This window comes from Panthera onca, chromosome E2, assembly GCF_046562875.1.
Source record: "Panthera onca isolate mPanOnc1 chromosome E2, mPanOnc1 haplotype 2, whole genome shotgun sequence".
NCBI classification, from domain to species: Eukaryota; Metazoa; Chordata; class Mammalia; order Carnivora; family Felidae; genus Panthera; species Panthera onca.
The window spans coordinates 60,489,543-60,514,870 of record NC_138353.1 but is presented as its reverse complement, the minus strand read 5'-3'; the positions used below and the strand labels follow the sequence as shown (position 1 = coordinate 60,514,870).

General features: G+C 65.0%; 1 protein-coding gene across 8 annotated transcripts in view; it reads left to right on the top strand.

Annotated features, from left to right (window-relative positions):
* CBFA2T3 (CBFA2/RUNX1 partner transcriptional co-repressor 3) overlaps positions 1–25,328 on the top strand; it is an 84,454-nt gene that overhangs the window by 41,345 nt on the left and 17,781 nt on the right. For 4 of the 8 annotated variants that reach the window (XM_060649939.3, XM_078439131.2, XM_078439129.2 and 1 more), the window contains 2 exons: positions 19,835–19,981; positions 22,901–22,978. The exons of 2 other annotated variants lie outside the window; for them this stretch is intronic. In XM_060649939.3, the coding sequence (XP_060505922.3) occupies positions 19,861–19,981; positions 22,901–22,978 (199 nt within the window). In that variant the 5' untranslated portion in view covers positions 19,835–19,860. Of the gene's footprint in view, positions 1–19,834; positions 19,982–22,900; positions 22,979–23,855; positions 24,127–25,328 lie in introns of those variants that run through there. 2 more of the 8 variants (XM_078439134.2, XM_078439132.2) reach the window with 2 other exon arrangements.

The following is a 25,328-nucleotide window of genomic DNA, read 5'->3' as shown; positions in this document are numbered from 1 at the left end:
GTCACTACGCATCTAACGGACTGTCCCAGGACACCTGTCACTGCACATCTAATAGACTGTCCCAGGATGCTTGTCACTACACATCTAACAGACTGTCCCAAGACACCTGTCACTACCATCTACAGGGACTGTCCCAGGATGCCTGTCACTGCACATCTAACGGCCTATCCCAGGACTCCTGTCACTACCATCTACAGAGATTGTCCCAGGATTCCTGTCACTGCACATCTAATGGACTGTCCCAAGACACCTGTCACCACCATCTATAGGGACTGTCCCAGGATGCCTGTCACTACCATCTACAGGGACTATCCCAGGACACCTGTCACTGCACATCTAATAGACTGTCCCAGAACACTTGTCACTACACATCTAATGGACTGTCCCAAGACACCTGTCACTGCCATCTACATGGGCTGTCCCAGGACACCTGTCACTACATATCTATAGGGACTCTCCCAGGATGCCTGTCACTACGCATCTACAGGGACTGTCCCAAGACACCTGTTACTACCATCTACAGGGACTGTCCCAGGATGCCTGTCACTGCACATCTATAGGGACTGTCCCAGGATGCCTGTCACTACACATCTAACAGACTGTCCCAAGACACCTGTCACTGTACATCTACAGGGATTGTGCCAGGACACCTGTCACTACCATCTAACAGACTGTCCCAGGACACCCGTCACAACCATCTACAAGGACTGTCCCAGGACACCTGTCACTACACATCTAACAGACCGTCCCAGGACACCTGTTACCGCACATCTGTATGGACTGTCCCAGGATGCCTGTCGCTACCATCTACAGGGACTGTCCCAGGACACCTGTCACCACACTGCCCACACGCTGGTCCTCACTCTGCACACCGTGTGGCCTGGTCTCTCAGGCTCTTCTCTATCCATGTAAAAGCTCCTTGTGAATATACCAGCAGTCATGGCAGTTAAACACCCGGTCAAGGGACCCAGCACAGCACCTGGCACGGTCTGGTCAGCGTAGGCATGCTCCTGTAAGTCAAGGTCACAGCTTGTTTGGTGTCGGGGGGCTTTGAGGTTGAGGGCACAGGTCAGGCGGTGGCTGTGGAGTCCTGGATCTGACTTGCACTAACAGGTATTCGCAGGGCTTTTTATCTGATTCTCAAAGGGTCTGAGACCCCTGAAGGCGCTAGCTGGACCCCTCCCCTGCCCGGTAATCCTCACGGCACAAGGCCTCCAGCCCAATTAGACCTCCTGGTTCACGAGGTCATTTGGGAAGACCTTTCCTTAGGGTCCCTCCCGGCCCCCTTGCGCCTGCCCGCGTACGTGGAGCGTAGGGGACACAGAGGCCCCCGTATCACGCTCCCCACTCCCGATACCTGCAGCCCGAGGGGAGCCAGAGTTGGGGTCAACGAGGGCACAGAGCCTAGGAAGAGGGGGGCCGTGTCCTTCCACACTGGCACTGCCGGGAGGGCAGGCCGTGGCCACCGAGGGGGGAAGGTCGACCCGGCTCCTGTCACACACACGAGTGCCTCACGCTGCGCTCGTGACCTGACCCTGTGCCATTAGCAGTGTGGGCGGGCGGCTGGGAGGAGGAAGTGGGGAGTCGCATCCTGCCCGCCTCAGTCTCCCCACTAGGTTTTTTAAGTGTGGCAAAATACACAGGGCATAAAATTGACCGTCTTAACTATTTCTCAGCGTCCAGTTCAGGGGCATTGCGTACCTTCATGCTGTGCGGCCATCACACCATCCGCTTCCAGAACTTTCTCATCTTCCCAATTGGAGCTCCGTCCCCATGAAACACCCCTTCCCCCCCGCCCCAGGACCCCATCTGTTACCGTCCCTGTGGATCTGACTCTCTAGGGGCCTCGTGTAAGTGGGGCCTTACGGTGTCTGTCCTGTCGAGATGGGCCGACTTTGCTCAGCAAAAATTGAGCACACGCCCACTGGACGCATGCTGGGCACGCCCGCCCGTGCTGGGCACGCCCGCTGGCCGTGGCTTCCAGAAGCTTGGGGTGCCGCCTCCCGTGTCAGGTGTGCCTTAGCGGGTGGTCGTCCCGGCGGCCTGCCAGAATGGCGGGCTCACTCCCATCTCACAGAAGGGGACGGTGGGTCCAACAGACGTTCAGGGTGCACCTACCGTGCGCCAGGACCCTCCTCCTGAGGAGCCGCCCTGCCGGGGAGGGTGGGGCAGGTGGGGGGCCTTTTCGAGGCCGGGACCCTTGTCTTTCTACCCCGCCCTTCTCGGCTTGTCTCTTCAAAATAAGTCCCCGTGAACACTGTCACACTACGCAGGGTGGGGGCAGTGTGACGTGGGGCCCAGCCCGAGGGCACCCAGGAGACAAGGCGGCAGGTCTGGAGCCCCCAGAAGGATGCTGGACTCCCCGTGTGTGTCAGGGCGGGGGGTGGGGGGAGGACGCAGATGGGAGCCAGGGCCTGTCCCCAGCCTCCCCAAGCCTGGGGTTTCCCTACCGTCCAATGGGAGACCAGGCCTCCACCAGCCGCAGAGGACTCAGAAAATCCCCGCAGGGCTGTTTGACTCAGCAGGAACCTACCCCAGATCCCCTCGAGGTTCTGTGAGACTATTTGGTGGAATGAGTCAAAACATCCAGAAGGTTCCCACTTACGCGGGAGGCCGGGAGGCGGCAGGGCCCGGCTTGGCTCTCCCCTCCCCCAGCACAGCTGCCACCGCGGCTGCGCCAGCACGGGGCCCATCTGCCCGCCTGGCGCCTTCCCAAGGCCGGAGGGGGGGGGGGGGGGGGCGCCAGGGGCCAGCAGGGATGGGAGCCGTGCGGTGCCCGGGGTCCAGGCTCCTGCCCTCTCTGTGTCCTGGGAAACGGCCCAGCAGTCCCGCCCCGGGGGCTGGTGCCGGGTGTGGACGCGGAGCCCGGGGCGGGCACGGTGAGTGCTCACTGACCCCCGGCGTCAGCCTTCTCCCAGGTCCACACCCGCCGCCCGAGTTCCCCGTGGGACTCAGATGGGGCGGAAATGCTTCCTGCGGGTGGGGGAGCCCCTCCTGCACTCTGTGCCCCTCGGTCCGCACCCCCTGGTGGAGGTGGGGCTCCTCCCCCCAAGTGGGCGAGGCCCCCACGTCCAGGCCACTCAGGGCAGCTGGCCAGGGGTCTCCCAGCCTGGAAGGACAGGCCTTGGGGACAGTCTGCTTCCCGTTGCCCCTGGGAGAGCCAATGGGGGCGGAGACAGGCTCAGGGTTGGCAAGCCGGCCTCCCCGTGTCAGGACCCTCTGCTGCTTCCGTGGGCCCAGTGCTGCCCCACGTGCTGTGGGGAGTCCCTGCCCCCAAATGACTTCACTGCTATTAGATGCAATTTATTGCTCAAATCAGTTAGAAGGCCCCAGGGAAACAGCCCAGACCTCATGATGGCTGCTGGGTGTGGAAAGGAAATGTACGTTCCAGAAGGTCTGGAGACCTCCACCCCAGGGCAAGGTCTGGGTGTGCAAGTCTCCCGGACAGTGTGCAGGGTGGGTCCTGAGAAATGGGCCCTTGGCCCCCAGTGGCTCAGGAGACCGCCGGCCAACACACGGGTCAGCCTGGTGACCTGCCTGGAAGAGGAGGCAGCCAGGGAGCCGTCGGCAGAGAGACCTGTGGAAGGGCCGAGTCCGCACGCCCATGCTTCGAAGCAGAGGCGAGCGCCCCTCCATCTCCGAGGGGAAATGTTGGGGCCACGCCCGGCAGAGGGCCATGCCCACGGCCCATGGCCGGGAGGTGGGCACACAGCGGACCTCAGACCCGAAGGTTGTACCCAGCCCCTCCCCAGCTTCTGCTTGACTGGGGCACCCTGCGAGGGTTCCCCTCCCTGCTTGCCAAACCGGGGAGGCTTGGGGTATCGGCAGGACCAGGCTGGGCCCGGGCAGCTGTGTGAGCTCAGGCAGGGGCCTGTGTGGAGCTGCACGGACTGGGTCGTAACCCCCACTCTGGCCTGCTTAGCTGTGTGTTTTGGGCGGTTACTGAACCTCTCTGTGCCTCTGCTGTCCCATCTACACGATGGGAGGAGTGACACGTTTTAGGTTTTCACTATGATTATTAAATGACAGAACGACCTAACAGGCTGTTGGAAGGATTGGACCAGTTAATGTCTTGTCAGCCACGTAGCATCGGCTGTTTGCCTGTCCTCCCTCCGAGGCTGGGACTGGATTCCAGCAGGGGCCGGTCACCGGTCCTGAGGGCTGCACCGGGACCCAGCTTTGGAAGGGATCTGCCCCCAGGGATGGCATGGGGTAGACTCTGGCCTATCTCTCGTGTATCGCCGACTCACCGCTCTGAGACGTCCCCCCGGCGCAGGCAGCCCCCTAAACAGACACCCACGCATAGTAGGATAGGCAGAATGTTCTAGAACACTGGGGACATCGGGTTTCTCACCGGTGGAGTGAGGGGTGGGCTGGACCCTCATGTGCCAATACACGGACAGCGTACCCGCTCGAGCCACGCTGATGCCCAGGGCAGACGTGGCCGATGGACCGCGGCCCTCCCTTCCCTTTGGGTCCGCCTCAGCCAACAGCATACCTCCTTCTCACGAGCGGCCCTGTGCCCACTTCTTGCCTGGACTTGGCACGTGGGTGCAGAGCTGTCGGCCCCTCAGCCCGGACAGGACCTGGCCATCTCAGCATCTGTAAACCGGCAAACCTGGGGAAGAGATGGGAACGGGTCCGACAGCCGCTCACATCCGTGGGAGGCGGGATGTGCCGTTGCGGGTAGAGCGAGGACCCTGAGGTGCCCCAGGAAGCAGAGAGCCCGAGCGTGGCCGCTGTGGTGTAGACCACGCTACTCGCCACAGGCCCTGGAACTGCAGTCCTGGTGTAAACCCTGCTCCGGCAGGCGCGGGCCACGGGACCTTGGATGGGCTGTGCCCGCCTCCCACGAGCCTCCACGTGCCCTGGGCCGGACGGTGAGGCGGGCGGGCCGGGCCGGGCCGGGGGGTTACGGCCCGCCGTGGAGGCTGAGGAGGAGGGTCAGGCTGGTAGGAAATGCTGGCAGGGGCGGGGGTGCTCCCCGGAGGCGGCCCTGAGGGCTCCAGGCTCGGGCAAGGCAGGCATTCGGCAAGGTGTCCGTAAGCAGCCGCCGCCCCCGCTATTATTTGCCAGCGGCACCCGCTCTTAGGGGGTCCCCGATCCCCTGCAGACGGGCCGTCCTGGGCGAGATCCAGGCCCCGCTCCCCCGGCAAAAGGGCGCCGAGATGTGAGGGGGCGCCCTGAAGGCCCGTCCTCCGCCTTCAGTGCCTGAGGGACAGGAGGGCCTCCGCCTTCCTCGCGGGGAGCCAGGGGCCCCGGGAAGAGGTGCCCGCGCGACAGCCCCAGATCGGGGGAATCCCGGCTGGCGCTTTGCCACCACCTCCCTGCCACCCTCCTCCACCAGGAGCCAGACACATTCCAGATCCTTGCCAAGCTGGGGGAGGGACCGCACTCGCTTTCCTACTCCCAGCCGTCCTTTCTGCTGCCTGCGTGTAATTAACAGAGTAATTAAAAACAGGATGAGTTAATTGGTATTCATTTATGTGGCAGATGTTTTTAATTGAGGCAGGAAACAATTTACCTGTTTACATAAACAATGGCAAAGCCAGGCTTGTAAAACACATTTTTAAAAATATTTTCCTCCCCTTTCCTAAAAAGAACTGAAATCCGTCGGTCTCCCCGGTGCCTGGGTGTGAGAGCGAGCAGGCCCCACCTCGAGGGAGGCCTGGGGGGAAGGGGGGGCCGAGAGGAAACATCTGTTTAAAAGGTCTGCTTCCAGAGGACGCTGTTTTCTTTCAATTCAGAGAAAGGAGGTGTTGTTCCCAGGTCGTGGGGACACCGGCTCTCGGTGGCGCCTCCCTAGATGGCTCTGGGGAGCAGGGGACCCTGTTTGGGCAGAAGGCGGGCAGGCAGGTGGGCGCCCCTCTGGCGGGAGGGGAGGAGCACCCTTTCCACCTGAAGTCTGGCGCCTGGGGGGGGGGGGGGATACGTGCTGGGGCCGTGCGTCTTGCACGGACACTGCACCACGTGGAGTCGAATGGAGCAAAAGTACAGATTAGGTTCCTCGTCACGCGGCCGCCTTGCTCTTGGTGCCCCTGATGCACGGCCCTAGAACCTTCCGCGGTAGTCACAGGAGCTCTCGGCGATGAAGGACCCGCGTGCGCCAGCGAACAGCGGCCCCGGCCCGACCTGCCCCGTCCTGCCCTGTCCTCGTCCCCCCCGGGGCTGCAGGCAGGCCGGGTGAGCCAGTGTCCAGGGAGAGCCCAGGAGCCCCGCAGAGGCAACGAGCGTTCCGGAAGTTCCCAGGTGTAGGCTGGCCCCAAGTTGGCACTTACTGTATGCCTGGCGGCGGTGCTGGTTTCGCTCTGATCCCGTTAACTCTCCAAGGAAGAGCTAATCACGCCCGCGTCCGGGCACCGGGCAAGGAGACCCCGCGTCCTCGGACGCGCACGAGCCCAGCGGAGAAAGGCCCCGGGCGGAGTCTTGCCGGAGTTTGCCTTTTCTTAAAGGGTGAGCACGCACAGGGTGTATCCGCACGGAAACATCCGGAAACATCCACAAGAATCGTCCACAGAGGCCACTTGGGGTGGCGGGCGGAGGGCTGGGGACCCCGTTCCCCCGTCCCCGTGTCTTTGCCGGTGGAGCATTGCCGGAGCGGGGTTCTCCTCCCTGCCCGTGGCGGCCCGTCACCGCGGGCACGTTGCCGACTTCTCTGGAAGTAGGGTAAGTAGCAGGGCCTGTGACCAGGGCCTGTGACCAGACCTCGGCCGGGGATGCGCAGCGAACGCGCAGAAATTCTTGGCACTGAAAGCTGGGGAGAGCGATCCCCTTGAGGCTCATGGCAGCACCTGCCCTGGCAGAGTCTGGGCTGTGCCTTCTGGGTGACGTACGGCTAGAGTTTCCGGGGCATTTTGATGGCTCCTGGGGCACGAAGACGGAATGTTCCAGAATCCACCAGGGAGACGGCCCTGCAGAATGTGGTCAGTAGCCACCATGAGGCGGGCTCAGTTCCCTCCCTCCTGGAGGTGCTGCGAGACCACCCAGCCTCCAGGCCCCTCCTGCGTTGCGGCGGTTAAATCATAAAATGAACCACAGCCGTGGATGTCTGAGGAGGTGAGCGGGGACCACAGGCCCTTCTTCAATGCTGTGTGACCTGGGGCCAGGACCTGAACCTCTCCGAACATCTGGGAAGTGAGGGCCTCCCGGGTACTATGAGCTGTGAGCTGTGACGTGTCGGGCTGGCCTCCTGCCTTTACCAAGTGCTCTGCCAGAGGAGGCCTGAATCTGCCAGCAACCCAAACCCCACGGAGGCAGAGGCAGGAGGACCACCCTGGGATGTCCGCGGCGGGAGACCCCGGGGATGCGTGTGCCCCTGGTAGGGGCCGGGAGCCATGGGTCTGGCCCTTCCCGGGTCCCGGGCCCATAGAGGCTCCCTGCATCGGGCATGACGGCTGTGAGGGGCCGACTCTCGCCACAGCTCAGGCGCACCTGCTGACGGTTCCTCCTCGTCACAGTAGAGAGGGAACATCAGCGCCAGCCTGGGGACAGTCAGCCCAGCTGCCTCCTCGTGCCCCGGCCTCCCCCTGGGCGGGTGTCTCCAGCGCCTCCCTGCCCCCGCTCCTGTTTGAGGGTCTGTTTGCACGGTGTCTCCCGGGGTCCCTCAGGGGCTGTCACCAGGGGCTGTGTCTGCACCCCTCGGGGGAGACCGTGAGGCTCAGAGAGGTCGCCGCATCCTGGGTGCCACACTCTCGTCTGCATTCGTGTCTCTTGCGTGCACGTGACAGGTGAACAGGTCCACACGGGTCACGCACACACGAGGGTGGCCGTTCTGTGGCTGGGGGCTGGCGGGAGAATCGCCTGGCACTCGGGGAAGGGCCCTCGGTTGGACACCCGTGCAGGACACGGCGCCAGGGTCTAATTGTCATTTAGCATTCATTCGGGCGGCGCTGTTATTTTAAATTCTGGAAGCTTTCCTCTGGAGATATCAAGGTGATACGCAGCCAATTTGCACATTTCTTAAACAATGAAAACACTTTGGGGATGAGTTAAGCCTTCCGTGGCGCCCCATTGCCAGCAGAGGAGAATCCTAAGCGCTTGGCCGGGTTTTCCAGACCCTCCACAGACTGGCTGGACCTTCTGTCGCGCCCCCCGCCGCTGCCCGCCGTGGATGCCCGCGCGGTGTGGTGCGTGGTGACTTCGGTCACCGTGCGTGCCTCCTTTCTCCGGGTGTGCGAACCCCACGGCCGCCAGGCTCCAGCCGCTCATCGCCGCTCCTGGAAGCTTCCCTGACACTGAACACCCCAGCCCAGGGTGTGCCCGCGGCCGTCTGTGCCCCTCCCCACTCGATCGGCCCCGTCAGAGGGCAGCCTGGCTAACTTACACCCCAGGGCGGAGGACCTCCCTGGTCTTCAAGTCCTTTTCCTAGCTAAGTGATCTGGGACCGAGATCTGTTTATTCACTTGGGTGACGGCTCCTAACTACCTGTCACTCCGTTATCCCCTTTGTGGCCGGAGGGGCAGTGCTGGTGGCTAGCGGGCAGTTTAAAAACAAATCAAGGGCAAGGTTTAAAGGGGCGGTGGCTAGTCCGGAAGAAAGAGACAAGGAAATCTTGCCCCCCTTCTCCCCAAGGGCAGTTTCTGTTTCCTTTTAGAGATTCTCTGAATATATATTCGGTCGCCTTTAAAAAACTCCAGCGGGGGGGGGGGGGGGGGGGGGGGCGCCTGGGTGGCGCAGTCGGTTAAGCGTCCGACTTCAGCCAGGTCACGATCTCGCGGTCCGTGAGTTCGAGCCCCGCGTCGGGCTCTGGGCTGATGGCTCGGAGCCTGGAGCCTGTTTCCAATTCTGTGTCTCTCTCTCTCTGCCCCTCCCCCGTTCATGCTCTGTCTCTCTCTGTCCCAAAAATAAATAAAAAACGTTGAAAAAAAATATAAAGTATATTAAAAAAAAAACAAACAAACAAACAAAAAAAACTCCAGGGGGGGTTGACATCCTTTCTTGGGGTCTCACCCCTCCCGTAGGAAACGGGCACGCAGGGACCCCACAGAGTCTGCCTGTGCCGCCCCCCCCCCCCCCCCCCCGCCTGGCGCTCTGTCTCAGCCCCTCCCGGGGGACGACCAGCGGCTGGACCCTGCTGTTCAGATCTCAGTGTACGTGTCCTTCACCCGGGAGGCCTCGCTGACTTTCCCCCCCAGGGGAGGGCCCTCCTGGGGTCCCTGGCCCTCTCCCCGTTCTGTCCTAGCCAGGTGTGTGAGTGAGTAAGTCCTCGTGGGGTGCTCACGTAACGGGCGCTTGCTTGATCATCAGAACAGCATCCCCCCCAGTGTGCAGACGAGGAAGTCGAGGCTCGGAAGAGCGAAGGGCCTTGGAAGGGCCACTCGAGACGTGAGACCCCGAGCTAAACTCCACCCACCCAACCCCAGGACTGGGCTTGTCCCACTACTGCACAGATCTGTGTGTCCACCTGTCTGTCCGCCCGCCTTTGCACCCGTCCACCTGTCCCCTCGTCCGTTCCCTTGTCCGTCCGTCCACCTGCCCGTCCACCTGATACTCCCTCCTCTCTCTCTCTACTCATCCACCCGGCCAGTCGTGACAGCACACCCGTTGTCCCAGCCCAGTCACACTCAGGTGAGTGTGCCCGTGTGCAGATGGGCCCCGTCCCCTCGGTGGCCGACGTGCGCGGGAGGCCTGGGAGGGGGCTCCCGGAGCTCCCGGACCAGTGCCGGGCAGGGGGGGCACCCCTTCCTCCCGCTGCCCCTCCCCCCAGCAGGCGGCCAGATGGCAGGGCGCCTCCCCCGCGGCTCTGAGGGAGCCGCTCGCTCTTGGCCGCGCAGCCCCGGCAGCTGGGCGAGGAATGCGCTCCCTTCACGCGCCAGCCACAGGGCCCGCGGGCCGGCATCTGGGTCGCGTTTGCGGCCCCCTCTGGGGAGCACGGCAGCTCGGAGCCCTCGGCACCCCCCTGCCCTCCAACCTCGCGCTCGCTCGGCGCCAGGAGGCCGCAGAAGGCGGGGACGCGTGCCCAGGAGGCCGTGCCCTCCCCTCTTGTTCGGGGGCGTCGGCGGCCCGGCCCCAACCCAGACTCTGAACCGCTGTCCCCCCGGGAGCCACGGCCGCCTCCTCGTGCCTCCTCCGCGCGTGCACTTGATCACGAGGCAGAACGTCGTGCGCTTCTCCCCTCCTGGTTTGGACGCTCGGGTCGCCTTCCCTCGCGATTCGACGGTATTCCGTGGCGTCCTTTCCGCTCGCCCGCGAGGCTTCCGTCCCCCACACGGGAGCCGGCGGCTCGCGCCCTCCGGGTGTGCCCGGTCGCCAGCGTCACCTGCCCCGGTCGCCGCGGCATCGGGACCGGCTCCCGACTCCCACGACGGGGCTGGCGCCACGTGACGTGAGTGGAGCTGCCCGGCGCGAGCTGTCTGGGGCCTGGCGTCGTTCACGCGGCCGCACGTGGGTGAGAGGCAGTCTCACGGGCTGCCGCGTCTGCTCTCCCCGCTCGGCGCTCTTCCCCCGATGGGCCTCCCACGGCCCATTTGCCCCCGAACCTGATGAGCATTTGGATGGCTTCCAGCCTGGGCGTCTTGGCCAAGTGGCTGGAGGGCGCTTGCCGCCGAAGCCGCCGTGCCCGTGCTTGTGCGGGTTCTGTGGTGTGGTGGTTCGGGCTGGTCGATACTGAAAAGCAATTTCCAAAGCCAGGGCACCCACGGCGGGATGTTTGAGGTCCTGTAATGCTGCACCGGCCAGAGAAGTTCCTTCACGGCCCTCTGCTGGGGCCACCTCGTTTGTCCCCTCTTGTCACGCTCCTAAACAACGCAGTGATCAACATCCTCAGAGATAACTCTCTGCCTGTGTCCCCGAGGGTTTCCCTAGAACGCATTCCCTAAGGGGAACGTGGCCGTCCACGCTGAGACGCCACCGCAAGAGGAATGAGAAGCAGAGAGGCGGGAGTCTCTGGGTCAACTTCCCCTCGCGCGCTGTGATGGGATCCTGGCCCCCGAAGTCCCTTCCGGCTCCCAAATGGTTCTCAATACCACAGTGTATCAGTCAGGTTCTACTGTGTAACAAACCACCACAAAACTTAGCTGCTGAAACAACCACTGTGGTCTGGCTCCTAGTTATTGGGGCGGGCAGGTTAGGCAGGTCCCCTGGGCACTCTTGGTCCCACCGGGCTTGCTTTCGGGTCTGTGGTCAGCAGACTGCGGGTGGGCCCTCGCGTGACCGGGGACTCAGCCGGGCCAGCTCTGCCCCACGAGAGTCCCGTCCTCCGGCAGGCTGACTGAACAAGAGAGCGAGCGCAGCAAACGCCCCCGTGTCCCGACTCAGAGTCGGCTGACGTCGCTTCTTACTTCCGCCACGTCTGGAGCCAGGCCCGGGGCCAGCCCGGACGCAGAGCAGGGGCCTCCCGGCCGTGTCGAGTACTTGGAAGAGTGGCAGTCACACAGCAAGGGGCGTGGGTCAGGGAGGGTGAAGGACTGAGGCCTTTTGTGATGCGTCTACCCCACAGGTGGTGGTGGGGGGGGGTCTTAAGCTTACTGCTGCGGGGCAGGCTCCAAACGGCCCCGGTCCTCGGCACTTTGCAGGGTACTGCCGTGCTGCCTCCAAGTACAGCCTCGGAGCCGCCCCCAGCCGAGGCCTGCCCAGGCTCTGCCCGCCGCAGGGAGCCGAGCTGTCGAATGTGAGGAGGGTGGGGCCCAGGGCAGCGCGAGGGCGGGCGGGCGGGGGCGCCGGTTCTCTCTTGGGGCCGGTCCACAGACCGTCGAGGGTGTGCCGCAGACCGGCCGCCTGCCTGGCACCGTCTGGGCTCCGTCTGGGGGTTAGCGGTCAGCGGGGAGACGGGCAGCGGACACGACAACTGACATGGGATGATCGCAGGTGCAGACAAGAGGCCCCAAGAAAATAAAGTCGGGTGAGGCGGCAGGACGGGCAGGATGGGGCGGTTCTGGCTTGGGGGCCGGGCAAGGCTTCTCCTCCGAGGAGGGACATGTGAGCCAGAGCCGACTGACGAGGAGACAGCCTTGTGAAGGTCTGGGGAGCCCTCCAGCAGGTGCAAAGGCCTGCAGCAGGACAGGGGTGCTGGACAGGCAGGTGGCGGGGGAGGGCGGCCAGAGTGCGGGAGGCGTGGCGGGGTCCTGTCTGCCTGCCCCCCATCGGGCCCTGGGACACGAACTGGACGGTCCCGCCCCGTCTTCCCGGTTCCTGATGGGCCCAGGTCGGTCTGTAGAGAGTAAACGTGCCGTGCTTTTCCAGAGATGCTGGGAGGAGACAGGCCACATGTGTCTGGAATGAGGTCTCTGAGCCTGGGGCCACGTACCCAGGTCAGAAGCGGCGAGAGGGCCCGGCCTGGAGGGGCCCCTGGGCTGGGGCTGCAGGCCGTTCAGGTGGGGTAGCATCTGGTCCAGTTTTGTGTCTCTCCGTGACAGACGGACCCTCCCACCCAGGCCGACCGGCTCCCTCCACTGCCGATGGGATGTCGTGACGCCTGCTTACGGCGGCCCGGACACCGCCCAGGGTCCCCTCTGTGGCTGCGAGGGGCCTTCCCTGGGGACCCCTCCCCCTTGGACACAGGCTCGCTGTCACCCCTGTGCGCACGTTCACAGGGAGGGACGAGCTCTGCGTGCACCAGCTCGGGACGTCAGCCTCAGAGCCGGACGCACGTGGGATCTGCCGTGTGGTGGCTGTGTGACCCCGGGGCAAGTGACAGCGCCACTCTGTGCCTCGGTTTCCCCACTGTACCTGGGGGCTCTAACACCTCATGGCGTTCCCAGGAGGAGTTGAGGAACAGAGGGTTTTCGGCGCCCGGAACACGAACAGCTCCCGGCAAAAGGGAGCGAGTTTAAAATCAAAGTTGTGGGGGTGTGCGGCACGTGGGGGCCAGCCCTTCCTCCCGGGACCCCGCAGCAGGGCCCCCCACGCGTGCGCACCTTTAGCAAGACGCCATGTCCGTGAGTGCTGGACTCTGTCCGTGGGTCACCCTTCTGTGACTCCTGGGGGTGGGGTCTCCCCGCCCTCCTTGTCAGGGGTGAAAACCAAGGCCCAGAGTAGAAAGGCCACTGACGGTCCAGCCAGGGGACAGAGACGGGACAGAGGAAGCCAACCAGAACCCTGGTTTGCGAAGCCCCTCTGGGCTCTGGCCCCAAACCACCCCCACCGCAGAAGCGGGAATTACGGGCCCCACGTACCAGTGGGTAAACCGAGGCTCAGAGATGTGCCGTTTTCCTGAGTTCACAGTTGTTCGCAGAGCAGGATGGGAGCCCCGCTCTCCTGAGTCCCAGCCCGGCTTTGTTGCCGTGGTGACCTGTGACCTCTGCCACTGGCCACACAGGCCCAGGGGGTCACGGGGTCCCTGAGGCCGGGCAGGCCGGGGTGGCCCAGCACCGTGCCGTGGGCAGGGCAGCGTCGGCAGAGCTCACAGCCAGAGGAACGACCCCCAGGGCCACGTGGAGGCTCTGGACGGCCGTGGCTCCAAGCCACAGAAAGCCCGCTGCGACCAGCGGAGGGGAAAATACCAATCCCTGTATTTTCATATTATTTCTTGTTCCTCCGGCCGCAGAGGCTGTAAGAGAAAGCAGATGTGGGAAGCACCTGGGACTCATCAGGGCTGCACCCCCCCCAACCCCAAAAATCCTGAGCGGCTTTTCTGGGGATCAAAGACAAGCCTTCCCTCTGACCTTGGCCCAGGAGCCTCCTGGTCAAGCCCACCCGTCTGGGCATGGAGGGTCACCCAGTGTCCTGGGTTCGCCCTGAAGGCAGGCAGCCCCCCCCCCCCCAAGCCCCTTCGTCTCTTCCTCAGCCTGGTGGCTCCCATCTGTCGCCGGTCGGACCCTTCTGAAATGTGTGTCTTGCTAGGAATTCACGCCTCATTTTTCCTGTTTATCCCACACACGCCCATAGCCGAGGAGCCCTTGCTCCCGCACCAGTCAGAGAGGCTTTGGAGAGACCCCCAGGGCCGAGAGCAAGGTCCCCACTGCAAGGGGGTGGCTGTGAAGGAGGAGGGGCACTTGAGGGGCAGGACGGCACAGGTCTGGGGGCTCAGTGCCCCCTCCTCCACGAGAGATCTCTTGCCCCAGTCTGCACCGCTCCCCGGGGAACCACACATCCTGTGTGAGCTGCTGGCCGCCTCCTGGGCCCAGGCCCTGCACAGAGCCCCGCGGCCCCCGAGGGGATGATGGTCTCCGCGGAGGGGGCCCCTCGGCCTTCCCTGCAGGGACCTTCCCACCCCACCCTGCAGCCCTGCCTCTCACAGCTCTCCGGCCGAGCCCCTTTCCCACGTGGCCAGGAAACCCACTGGACCGAGTGAGCCACAGCGGATGCCCACGCCCCCCGTGGGCACAGAGGCCTTGGAGGTGCTGAGCCCTCGGGGGGGCGGCTGCACAGACCGGGGGCGCGGCTCTGGGCCTTACAGGGCTGCGGGCCGCTGGGGAGACCGTGTGCCTGGCGGCTGTCCCCCGCCCGCTGGCCTCACTGGGGTCCACGTGCGAACGCACCCTTGAGCCCCCCGTGGGTCCCGCCCTCCGGGGAGCACGTGTGGCTTCTTGTCTCCTCCGTGGGTGTGGAGTCGGGCTTGTAATTAGAAGGGGCTTTGGGCCCCACGTGGAGCCGCTGTCCGAGAGAGGAGGGACAGGCGGAGCCCTGGCCTCCCGCCTTCCGTCCCCTCGTCTTTCCGGTGCGCAGTGCTGCGGGTGCTGAGGGCGGTGGGGACGTGGCTACGCGGCAGCTGGGGCGCGATCGTGTGTGGCCCCGAACGCCACACGGCAGCTTGACCCCCACAGGGAGGGAAGTAGGGAGCCACTGCGGGTCCCTGTGGGGCGCCTCTCTTGCTGTGTGATGCTGGGCCTCAGTGTCCCCACTGGAAAGTGGGCGATGGGGGTGTCCTCCTCAGGGGCAGGCGTGTGAGGAGGGCGCACTCACCACCCGCACTCGGGGGTTCCGGAAGCCCGGGCCCAGCCCGGACGGACAGACCAGGGGCTTCTGACAGGCAGAGCTACCCCGCTCCGGGGTGGGGCTGCCCAAAGGGGCGGCTGGAGGGTCTGCAGGGGACAGGCCCCTGCTCTTCCCATGGAGCTGCCCAGCCCTCGCGGGGTGCTGCGCGCTCCCCTCGAGGCACCCCCGGGCTCTCCCCGGGGCAGGCTGGGCTCCAGACCCTCCAGCGGGGCAGACACGCAGGGGGCCAGGACTCAGACCTGCTGAAAGGGAGCGGGTGAGGCGCGGAGGCTGCCGTCACGAACTGCTCCCCCCTGGATTCTCCTGGCGGTAATTCAAGTATGTACAGAGCGCCTACTGTGTGCCCAGCGCGGTTCTAGACACTCGGCCTCACCGAGAGAGAAGGTTGCCTTTGGGCAAAGACGCAGGGGAGGTGAGCTCACGATACCATGAAGGTATCTGGGGGAAAGACTCCCTGGCAGAGGGAACAGCCCGTGCAAAGGCCCTGAGGCAGGAGCACTTGAGTAGACTCGGAGAGGGGAGGTGTGGGAGATGAGGGTGGAGAAGGGCCAGGCCAGGCACGAAGGAGCCCATGGGCGCTCTCGGGGTGCTGGCTGAGGGGCAGGGAAGCCACTTTGGTTTTTTTGGGTTTTTTTGTTTTTTTTTTTTAATTTTTTTTTATGTTTATTTCTGAGACAGAGAGAGACAGAGCATGAGTGGGGGAGGGGCAGAGAGAGAGGGAGACACAGAATCTGAAGCAGGCTCCAGGCTCGACGCGGGGCTCAGAGCCTGACGCGGGGCTCGAACTCACAAACTGCAAGATCATGACCTGAGCGAAAGTCGTCGCTCAACCGACTGAGCCACCCAGCTGCCCCCATCCACTTTGTACCAGTTTTGGGGAACACATCTTGGCCCTGTGGTTCCCAAGAAAGGCAGGCGTATGGGTGTACGTTGGCTGGGGTTTTAGAATATTGCCTGCTGTCGGGCCAGGGGCAGAAGCTGGGAATTCAGGGACAGGTCCGGCCCCCGGCTCTGCCCCTCACCTGCCCTGTGGAGCCCTCACCTTTCGGGGACAGTGAGGACGGGTCCTCACTGGGAAGTGGAGCACACCGTGAGGCTGGTCTTGACCGGACGACCTTGGAAGGGGGCTTGAGTGGCCGAAGGGGAAATAGGCACCGGTTGCAAACGTGGGTTTCCCTTTGGCCTCGGCACCACCAGAGCCACCGATATCGCGGCGCATTCTTAGCACTCGTCCCACACCCCTACGTACAGATGTGGACACTGAGGCTGGGGGGCAGCATGCCCAGAGTCCTTGCCGTACCCCCGGGTTCTGCCCTCTGCAGAGGGGGTGAGGGGGCCTGCACCGAGCTTCCGGAGCCCTGCAAAGGCTTCTGCTCTGCTACTTGTGAGGCTGGCCTCTCTGTCATCCTGGGAACTCGAGAGGGGCTCGGAACCTTTGTGGCCCCCCCTCCGGCCAGCGCATCAGTTCCAGGGGAGGGGCCTGGGCTGCGGCCTCATCCCGGGATGGCAGGGCCCTGAAGCCGGGCCTGCCTGGTCCTGACAGGGGGCACGTCCCAGGACTCCACGGACAGACTGGTTTCTGGGGCCAGACGGCCTGGGTTTGCGGCCAGCTTCCCCTCCCTATACCGGGTTTCCTCACCTGCCCACCTCATATGCTTATTGTGGGGTGAGCTGAGGTGATTCGTGTGAAGTGCCCAGGTCAAGGCCCAGCGTGCACTCAGGACTTTATCACCATGGCTTTGTTACCTACCTGTCAATACCGGTCCCTGCCGGTGCAAAGGCCCTGAGGCAGGTTACCTGCCCACCTTCCTACTTTCTCATGACCTTTGTAAGGGTCAGGTGAGGTACCAGCAGAAATCAGACCCAAATGATCAAAGCAGGGGCTTATTACTTCTGGCAGCAATACAGACTTGAGGCAGGCAGAGGAAGGTTCTAGAACCCAGGGCTGGGAGCTCTGGGTTGTGGCCAGTTCTCAGCCAGGCCGGGCGGGCTGGGAACCACAGCCGGACAGGGACAGTGATGGATGGGGTGGCTTGTTCCGGCACATTCCATGTTCTTTCCCACCGGCTCCGCCCGGCCTCGGAGAGCTGCTTCCTCTGCGGATGGATTAGAGACATTCAGCCAGGGACTGGATACGCTGTCTGGGAAAGACGCAGGGTCTCCCATGGGCCTGTGGCGTGCGGGCTGAGGTCTGGGAATGTTCTCAAGGAGGGTGGGGGGGAGGCAAGGCTGGCGGTGGGGGCCACAGCGCCTCCGCTCGCTGGGACGCCCAGGCGTGAGCCGACTCGTGCGCTTCCAGACCCGCACCGGGTCCCCGGCCCCCCAGCGTGCCAGGTGGGAGCCGCCACAAAGAGAGCCCCCGTGGGGTGGTGGACGGGCAGTCAGAAGAGGGAGGGACCGCGGGTTGCAGGCGGGTAGATGAGCTGCCCAGGGCATACCCGGACCGCTACTCTGCTGTGTGAGCTGAGCAGGTCAGCTGGCCTCTCTGTGCCTTGGCTTCCCCACCGGAAAGTGGAGACGAGAAGAGCCGCTGAGGGCTGTGGGAAGTCACACAAGCCGCGGTTCTGGGCCCTTCCTCAGAGGAAGATCAGGCTCCTGGCTCACCAGCTGTTCCACAGCCCCTTGCCGAATTTCATCGACCGCTCGTGTGCACGGACCGCTACCCCACCTGTAGAGGAGTAGAGAGACTCAGAGGGGTGCAGGGGCTTGCCCCAGGTCACACAGCCAGGGAGCAGTAGAGCCGGGACTCAAACCAGCTTCGCGAGACTCACGAGGCCCCTGTGCTTGTCACCCCCGCCCCTGCGGCCTCTTCTGGAAGGATGCGTGGTGGTGACACTGAGCCCGCTCGCCGTGTGCCCTCGGCAGACGCCGCACGTCTCTGTGCCCGTGAATCGGGGCCCCGGCAGCCGCCCCCCGCCCCCCGGGCTCCGGGGCAGAGAGCAAGCCGTGGGCGCTCGCGTGTGTCCTCCGTGATGCACGTCCGTGGGATGAGTGTGGCCACGAGCCAGGTGCTCACAGGCGGGGGGAGACTCCACGCGACCCGGTGTGCTGGCCCCTGGCACCCACCTGAGGGTAGCCCCTGAGGGCCCGGCTCGTGATAAACAGGTGCCGTGTGAGGGGCGGGCGGGCAGGTGGGCGGCTCTGGTGGGTTCCCTCCGCCCTCTCCTGTGGGCAAAGCCGAAATGAAGCCCCCGGCGTGGAAGGGCTTTGGAGAGTGGGAACAGGCCGCACGTCCCCCGTGTCCCAGCCTGGCATCTGAACCCCGCCCCCCCAGGCCCCGCCCGGGTGACATGTCAGACGGTGGGGGGGGGGGGGGGGGGCCGGGTCTGCACCCCGCAGGGTGGCCCGGGGCCCACGGTGGCCGGCGCATTTGCCTTCTTTGGTTGTCACCAGGGACTGGCCGCCGGCCCCGCGGCCAGGCGGCGTTGACGGGCCCCCACAGCTGCAGCACACGTGTGCGCGGCCGTCAGCTCCCTGACAGCGGGCGCAGGGGGCAGGGCGCCCGGCGGGAGGGAGGCCAGCGGCTGCAGCTGAGTGGACAGCAGGTGCGCGTGGCCGGGGCGGCTGCTGCTGACCGATTGCCTCCCTGCCCCGTGGGACCCGGCGGGGAGGGGCCCTCCTCAGTGTCGGGGCCCGGGGCCCCCGGGCAGAGGGCTGTCACGGCCCCACGGGCGCTGAGGGCCACGGGCATCTCGGCTCTGTGAAGGGGGGGGTGGGGACGGGGCCGTGCCGTGCCGGGCACGGGACGGCAGTGAGTGCCGTCGTCGGCGTTGTTGATCTCCGTCCCCGGAGGCTGGCTGTCCCCGGACGCGCGCGTGCATCTGTGGGTCCTGGTCCCGCGGGGCCCCTGGGAGAGGAGACACGAGACGCAGTGACGCACAGACGGCCCGCAGGTGCGGAGCCCCGGCCCCGGGCGAGACCCCCTCGGTGTCAGCAGGGTGATCTCGGGGCAGCGGCTGGGGCAGCGTGGGCTGTGCCCCGGGAGCAGGTAGAGGATGCCGGCCCAGATGGCCTTGAGCGGCGGGGCCACCCCGACTCCCAGCCACCGCTCCGAGCTTTTTTGACCCGCCCAGGCACTGGCTGACCTGAGTTAAGGCAGATGGGGGGGGGGGGGGGGCGGGCAGGGCCTCGGTTTCGCGGCGTCTGCACCTGACCCTCAGCAGAGCTGCACGTGACAATCTCAACAGTGTCCGGGGGCACCCAGCCCACTGGTGTGGGGCCCCCACGTTGAGCTGCCAGGCCTAGAACAGCCTGACGTTGGCCGTGCCCTTGGCCAGCCGGGCCCAGGAACTACCCAGGCCAGCAGAGGGTATCGGAGGGGTTTTCCACCCCACGGGGTGGGTCAGCCTCCCAGACCTTCCTGGGGAGACCCCTCTACACGAGACTTTTCACATCTGAGAGCTGATGGGGCTCTGGGAGCCACGGTTTCCAGGGGCCCCACGCACCTGCAGCAGCCCCCACCTGGGACCTTGTTAGAAATGCAGATTCGTGGGCTTTTCCCCAGACCTGCCGCATCAGAAATGGGGACGGACGCCCTCCAGGAGATGCGCACGGCTGCCCGGTGGGGGCGGGAGGGGGGCGGGTGACGCAAAACCCCCCGGGCCGCGGGGCAGTAGACCCCAGCTCCCCAGTGAGGACCCCAGCCCCATTCCGGCTGACCCAGGATTCTCCCCGTCACACCCTCCAGCCCCCCTGAAGTGGGCTGACCCGAGCCTGACCTCTGATCCCAGGTGGGTGGGATATCGGCCACCTGAGAACACGGCTGGGGCTCATCTGCGCCCTGGAGTCGGGCCGGCTCTGTGGGCAGGACCGGGAGCCGCCCGGTGATCGCCTGGGGGTCCGCCCGGACCCCCGGCGGCGTCGGCCCAACCCCCGCGCGGCTCCCTCCCCTCCTCTCAGCCTGCTTCACCGCGTCTCTCTTCTTCTCCCCTCCCCCGTGGCCCCGGTGGCCCCCCCACAGTGGACGGGAAGGACAAGACAGCAGCGATGCCCGACTCTCCCGCCGAGGTGAAGAGTCAGCCCCGCTCCACGCCTCCCAGCATGCCGCCCCCGCCGCCTGCCGCGTCCCAGGGGGCCACTCGGCTCCCCTCCTTCACGCCGCACACAAGTGAGTAAAAGCCCACGGGGCACCGGCCGTGCAGAGCTCTTGGGGGCTCCGAGCGCCGCCGTGACCCGAGGCCCGTGCCGCGGGCCCTCTGCCCAGAAGCGCAAACGCCCGCCGTCGGGCCCTCGAGAGGGAGGAGCTCACCGTGGCTCACAGCCCGCGCTTGGAGGTTCAAATCCTAGCTCATCTACTTGGTGGCTGTGTGGCCTCGGGCGAGCTGCTTAGGCTCTCTGGACCCGGTGTTCCCCATCCATAAAGCGGGGTTGGCCGTAGTCTCCGAGTCACGGAGCTGCTGTGAGGACAAGGGAGTTGATACAGGCTCTTACCGAGCGGCCGGCACATTGTGAGTGTTTTATCAAAGTTGGCCGTTCTTGTTGGAGCTCAGAGAGGGACGGGGGGTCCCTACCGTCACACAGCACCTTACTCGAGGGCTCGTCAGAGGTGGCCCTGGGCTCAGATGCCAGGGGCTCCGCAGCCTGGCTGCAGCGGGCTGTGAGGGTGGCCGGGACCCGGGGTCAGCCGGAGCCTCGGCTGCAGGGCTGCGGTGGGCAGACTCGACCTTCGGGCCGTGTGTCCCCGGCCCGGGCTGATCCGGGCCGAGCGTCTCAGCGCACACAGCGTCTCCGGGGGGACTTCCTCAGTGCACGTGCCCCACCGGAGACCTGTCCCCTTGTGAGAAAATGGGTGACCGTGACCTCGGGGTCCCGTGCATTTGGGAAGGAGACCCCAGGCGTGGGCCGGGGGGAGCTCAGCGTTCCCGCCCCCGGGACCGGGGCTTAGCAGTGTGCCAGCAGCGGAGAGAATGCACACATGCCACCCGATCCCCCCTATTCAGAGGCCAGAAAGCCCCAGGCCTGGGGACGCTTTGCCAGACTTTGAAACCCAAGGGAAGCCCGTCTCTAGAAAGGAAGCTTCCAGTGCCCCAGCGTGATGGCAAGAGCCGCTTCTCTGGGACCTCAGACCACCCTCCTGCCCACCCAGAGCCCAGGATAGACCGCAGGGACTGGCCCAGCTCCTTTTATCCCCGGTCGTGAACGGTACTGGTGCTGCCACTTGAGGCCAGGCAGCCGGGTTCTTTAGGGCTTGGGAGTGACCCAGCCTGCATCTGGAGAAGGGTGCTGGCCGTGGAGTCGGGAAAGGCGAGTTCAGGGCCGGGCCCGGCCGCTTGTTTGTAGGATGAGGGCTTTGAGCCAGTCTCCTGACCGCTCCAAGGTCTCCACCTGTGGTCTGGCAGGTGGAGAGATAGCCCGGGCCCCAGCTGGGGCGGGGGCAGCCCAGCTCACACAGGAGTTGTACCTTCCCTTGGCACGGAAGGTTCCAGCTCATCTTCCTACGGGGCCAAGTCTGAGCCAGGGTCCCCATGAGTGGTGGAGACTGAAATGAACCCTGGCCTGCACCCCTGCCCGGGCAGGGGGTGGGGGGTGGGGGTGGGGGGTGGGGTTGCGGGGCGGCGCTGCGCACTGGCGGCCCGCGGCGCCCAGGCCTGGGGTCTGCCTGCGGCGGCCGTGGCGGCCGGGGCCCGGCCGGGCTTCCTCTCACGCAGCCACCGGCCGGCTGTCTACCTGACCCTCGTCGCCTCGGGGAGAGGCTCCCGCCGCACGTAACCGCCCCGCCAGCGGCTTGCAAGAAACAAGACCTCCGGGCCGTCCGCCCGAAATGGCCACCCCAGCCTCCAGGGTCGGGGTCCAAGCCAGAGAGGTCAGCGGGCCGTTTGCCGGTCGGACCCAGGGCTCTGAGCCGGTCGCCCGAGCGTCAAGGGCACGTCCTACTTTCCCTCTTGGTCCAGGACCCGTGTTCCCGAAAGCACGGGTCTGGGAACAAGATGTTCCAGGTCAGGGACAGGGCTGGGGCCTGTGAGTGGCTCAGGGGCTCGTCCAAGGCCTTTCTGTCCTCCCCCAAGGGCACCGCCGGCTCACGTTTCTGGAGTGGAGGTCCCGGCTTCATCTAGGGCACGGAGGTTACCAGAGACCAGTGGTTCTTTCTTTTCTAAGCTGGCACGTTAATGTTGTCGGGCTTCTGGGTCTCTGGCCTCCTCGGGGGGCCTCAGAGTTGTTCCCTAACGCATGCAAATCCCTGAGAGCAGGTGGGTAGCTGCATCGTGCACCTGCCTGGTGGGGATGGAGCCTCTGCGCTCAGCCACAGATTCCTGCCCCGAGATCCCCCGGCTTCCCCAGGACCAGCCCGTGAGCCAAGCCAGCCGGAGACTGGCCGTGAACCGTGGCTTGAGGCCTGTGGTTTTCCTTGATGACCGCCCTGGGCACAGACTCATTTGGGGGTTGAACTCTGGAGGTGGTCAGGATGGCTGAGATAACTCTGGGAAGGAATGCAAGCGGCTACTCTGCAGCTGGGAGGACCCTCAAAGGCCCATCCTGTCCTCGATTACCCCCGGTGACGGGGGGCTCACTCTCTGTCTGGGTGCAGCCTGTCTTCTCGTAGCTTCCACCTACTAATTTCAGCTCAGATCTCTTCCTGTTTGGTGCCTCCTCCCTTCGGGGTGGCTCAGTCCCGGGCTTTGTTTTGGAACCGCCATTGGCTTGTCTGTCCATGGAGAGTTCAAGCCCTATGCGCGCGTGCTCAGGTCCCTTGAACACGGTGCCAAGTGGGGTTACCAGGCACCTTCCAGGAAGAGAGCTTTTTAGGAACCAGGGTGTCCAACCCATGTCGATGGAGACCCCAAAATCCTTGTAGACCTCTAGAAGGTCCTTCTGGAAGTGACGCTAGGAGACCCCCCCCCCCCGCCCAAACAACCCCATTGCTTTACGGTGGAGGAAACTGAGGCCCAGAGATGGTGACTGAGTCCCGATCCCCAAAACTGCTGTCAAGAGGCAGAGGGGGAGGGGCCGACCATGGGCGCCCCTCGGGGCAGCCCTGCCCACCCGCCCGTGCTTTCCTGACAGCGTGTTTTTCTTATTTTGCTTACAGATCGAGAGGACGGGCCCACGATGTCCCTGCCCCACGGCCGTTTTCATGGCTGCTTAAAATGGTCTATGGTCTGTCTTTGTAAGTAAAATAACAAAAACCTTGGCCTCCGGGAGGTCCTCCCCCCCGGCACCCTCTGCCCTGGGAAGGCCACGGCGGTTCACCCCGCTGCCTACACGCCCCCTTACTGCGTCTGCTGTGTCCGTTAGTCCCGCCTCCCTCACAGAGAAGAGGGGCCCGGGGGCCGGCACAGGAGAGCAGGGTGCAGACCCGAGTTCACAGCCAGCCCTGCCCTCGTGAGCTGTGTGGCCTCGGGCAGGCGGGCCGCCTCTCTGAGCTCCCTTTTCCCCAGCCACAAAACAGGGTGAATTAGGCAGAGCCCAGCATTGTGAGAAGGTCACATGTCAACAGCATGTCAGTAGCTCGGCCGTCTCAAGGGCAGGCCCCGGCCCCCACCTCTCCTGACAGCGTGCCCCGAGCAGGGACTACCACCTGTGCCTCAGTTTCCCCACCTGTGACACGGCCCCATCTGTCATCCCAGCACCTAGCGCCAAGGGCAATTGCACGGAGCCACGAGGGGCTGCTGGGCTCACACGGGGCCCGAACACGCCGGCCGCTCGGTGGCCAGTGGACATTCTGTCAGGGTCTCCGGCCGCAGGTGACACCCGTGACCGGAAGCGCGCGAGGGCCACGCTCAGAATTTGTCAGCGAGTGGCTGCAGTCGGGACAGGCCCGACTTTACGGCGGCGGGCCGCACGGTCCTGGTGTGACCCCCGCGGCCCCCAGGCTCTGAGCGAGAGGCGGCGGGACGTCCGGGTGCGTCATTCACGGCCCACGAGGCTGTCGTCCTAGCTGCTGTGGCGGGACGCGCCCGGCCCGGCCCTGGTGGCCAGCGTGTCCCCTGAGCCTCAGCGCTGCCGGGGCGCGTGATCCACACCCCCGGGGAGAGGGGCTGGCAGGCTCCGCGTCCCGGCACGACCCCCGCCCAGGGCGCAGGGCCGCGGGAGCCGCAGGGGTGCTTGTGTGTGCCCCCAAACCTCAGCTGGGGACACGTGTGCAGTCTAAGTTAGTAACACAGCTGTTGTGGCAATGAAAGCACTTGTGGCCGGGGGTTATTTTCGGAGTCTCTTTAGCAAGTTGCTGAGACTGCCCGGCAGCCCGCGGGAGGGAACACGGGCGAGCGAGGGTGAGCGGGCCGCCGGGAGGACCCAGGCGCCGAGGGCAAGCTGGTAAGAAAACTGCAGAGAGGTCAGGCCCGGGCTGGGCCCACGGACGCCGGGTGGGGGCCCGGGAGGTGTAGACAGCCGCACCTCTTAGGAGCCTCTGGAAGATCCAGACCCCGGGCGACGGCCCGGCTGTGCCGCGAGGGACGAGCCCCTGCTGTGGTGAGGTCTCCCGTGGCAGCCGGCCGCCTCCTGGCCCGGCCGGGGCGATGGCCAGTGGCCGTCGTCCGTCTTGCCCAGGGTGTGTGTGTGTCACTGTCCCTCGCGGGGCTGGCTGGAGCTCACCAGTGAGAGAGGAACTTAGCACCATGGCGGGGCCTCCCAGGCTCTCTGAGGGTCCCTCTGGACGACACCTCGCAGAGGGTGAGGGATGGGGACGCTCAGTGGGCTGTGTTTGGCGTCCGCTCTCCATCGCAGGGCGAGGGCGGCCCGGAATCAGTGACCGCCTCTGCGGGAGCCTCCAGAACCGCGTGTGGCTTCCGGGCCCTGGAGCGTTGCTTCCGAGATCGTTCAGACCAGGGGCCAGACGGGCTCCCGCTGCGTCATGTCTCCCGGGGAGGGGACAGCGGAGTCGGACTTGGGGCCACATTCCTGCAGCCCGTCCCCCCTCGGGACAGGAGGCCTGACACGTGTCCTTGTGCCAACGCTCGCCTTCGGTCAGTGGTTCCCAAGCCTCTGCTCTCGACGAGCAACCACCCGACACACAAAAGCAATCGGGAGTCAAGCATTTCAGCCCCTTCCTCGTGGTAGAAGGTTAACGATTTTCTGTAATCCAGCAGGGCGCCAGGCACCAGCCCTCCGGCCCCAAAGCCCCACCTCTGGTTCAGGCCAAGGGGCCGTTTGCAAATGAAGAAACTGAGGCCAGGCCCCCAGTCTCACCCTCCTGGGCTGGTCCAGGCAGACGTGAGGCCCCAGGCGGGATGCCCTCTCCCAGCCAGGGTGGCTTCTCATGCCCGTGAGGGCAGAACCGTCTGTCTGCTGCCCAGGGCCTACCGTGTGAGGGGTCGACCTGCGGGGTGAAGGCAGTCTTGGGGACCATGTGGAACGTGCCTGATGATCGTGAGCCTTGCCGCCCGTGGATCGGTGCCTGGCTCGTGGCCCACAGTGCAGCTCAGCGAGTCAGGGAGGGGCATTTGCAGGTGTCACTGGGGAGCAGGCCAGTGGATGGGGGGAGCCCGTCATCGAAGCTGGAGGTGGGGAAAGTGTCT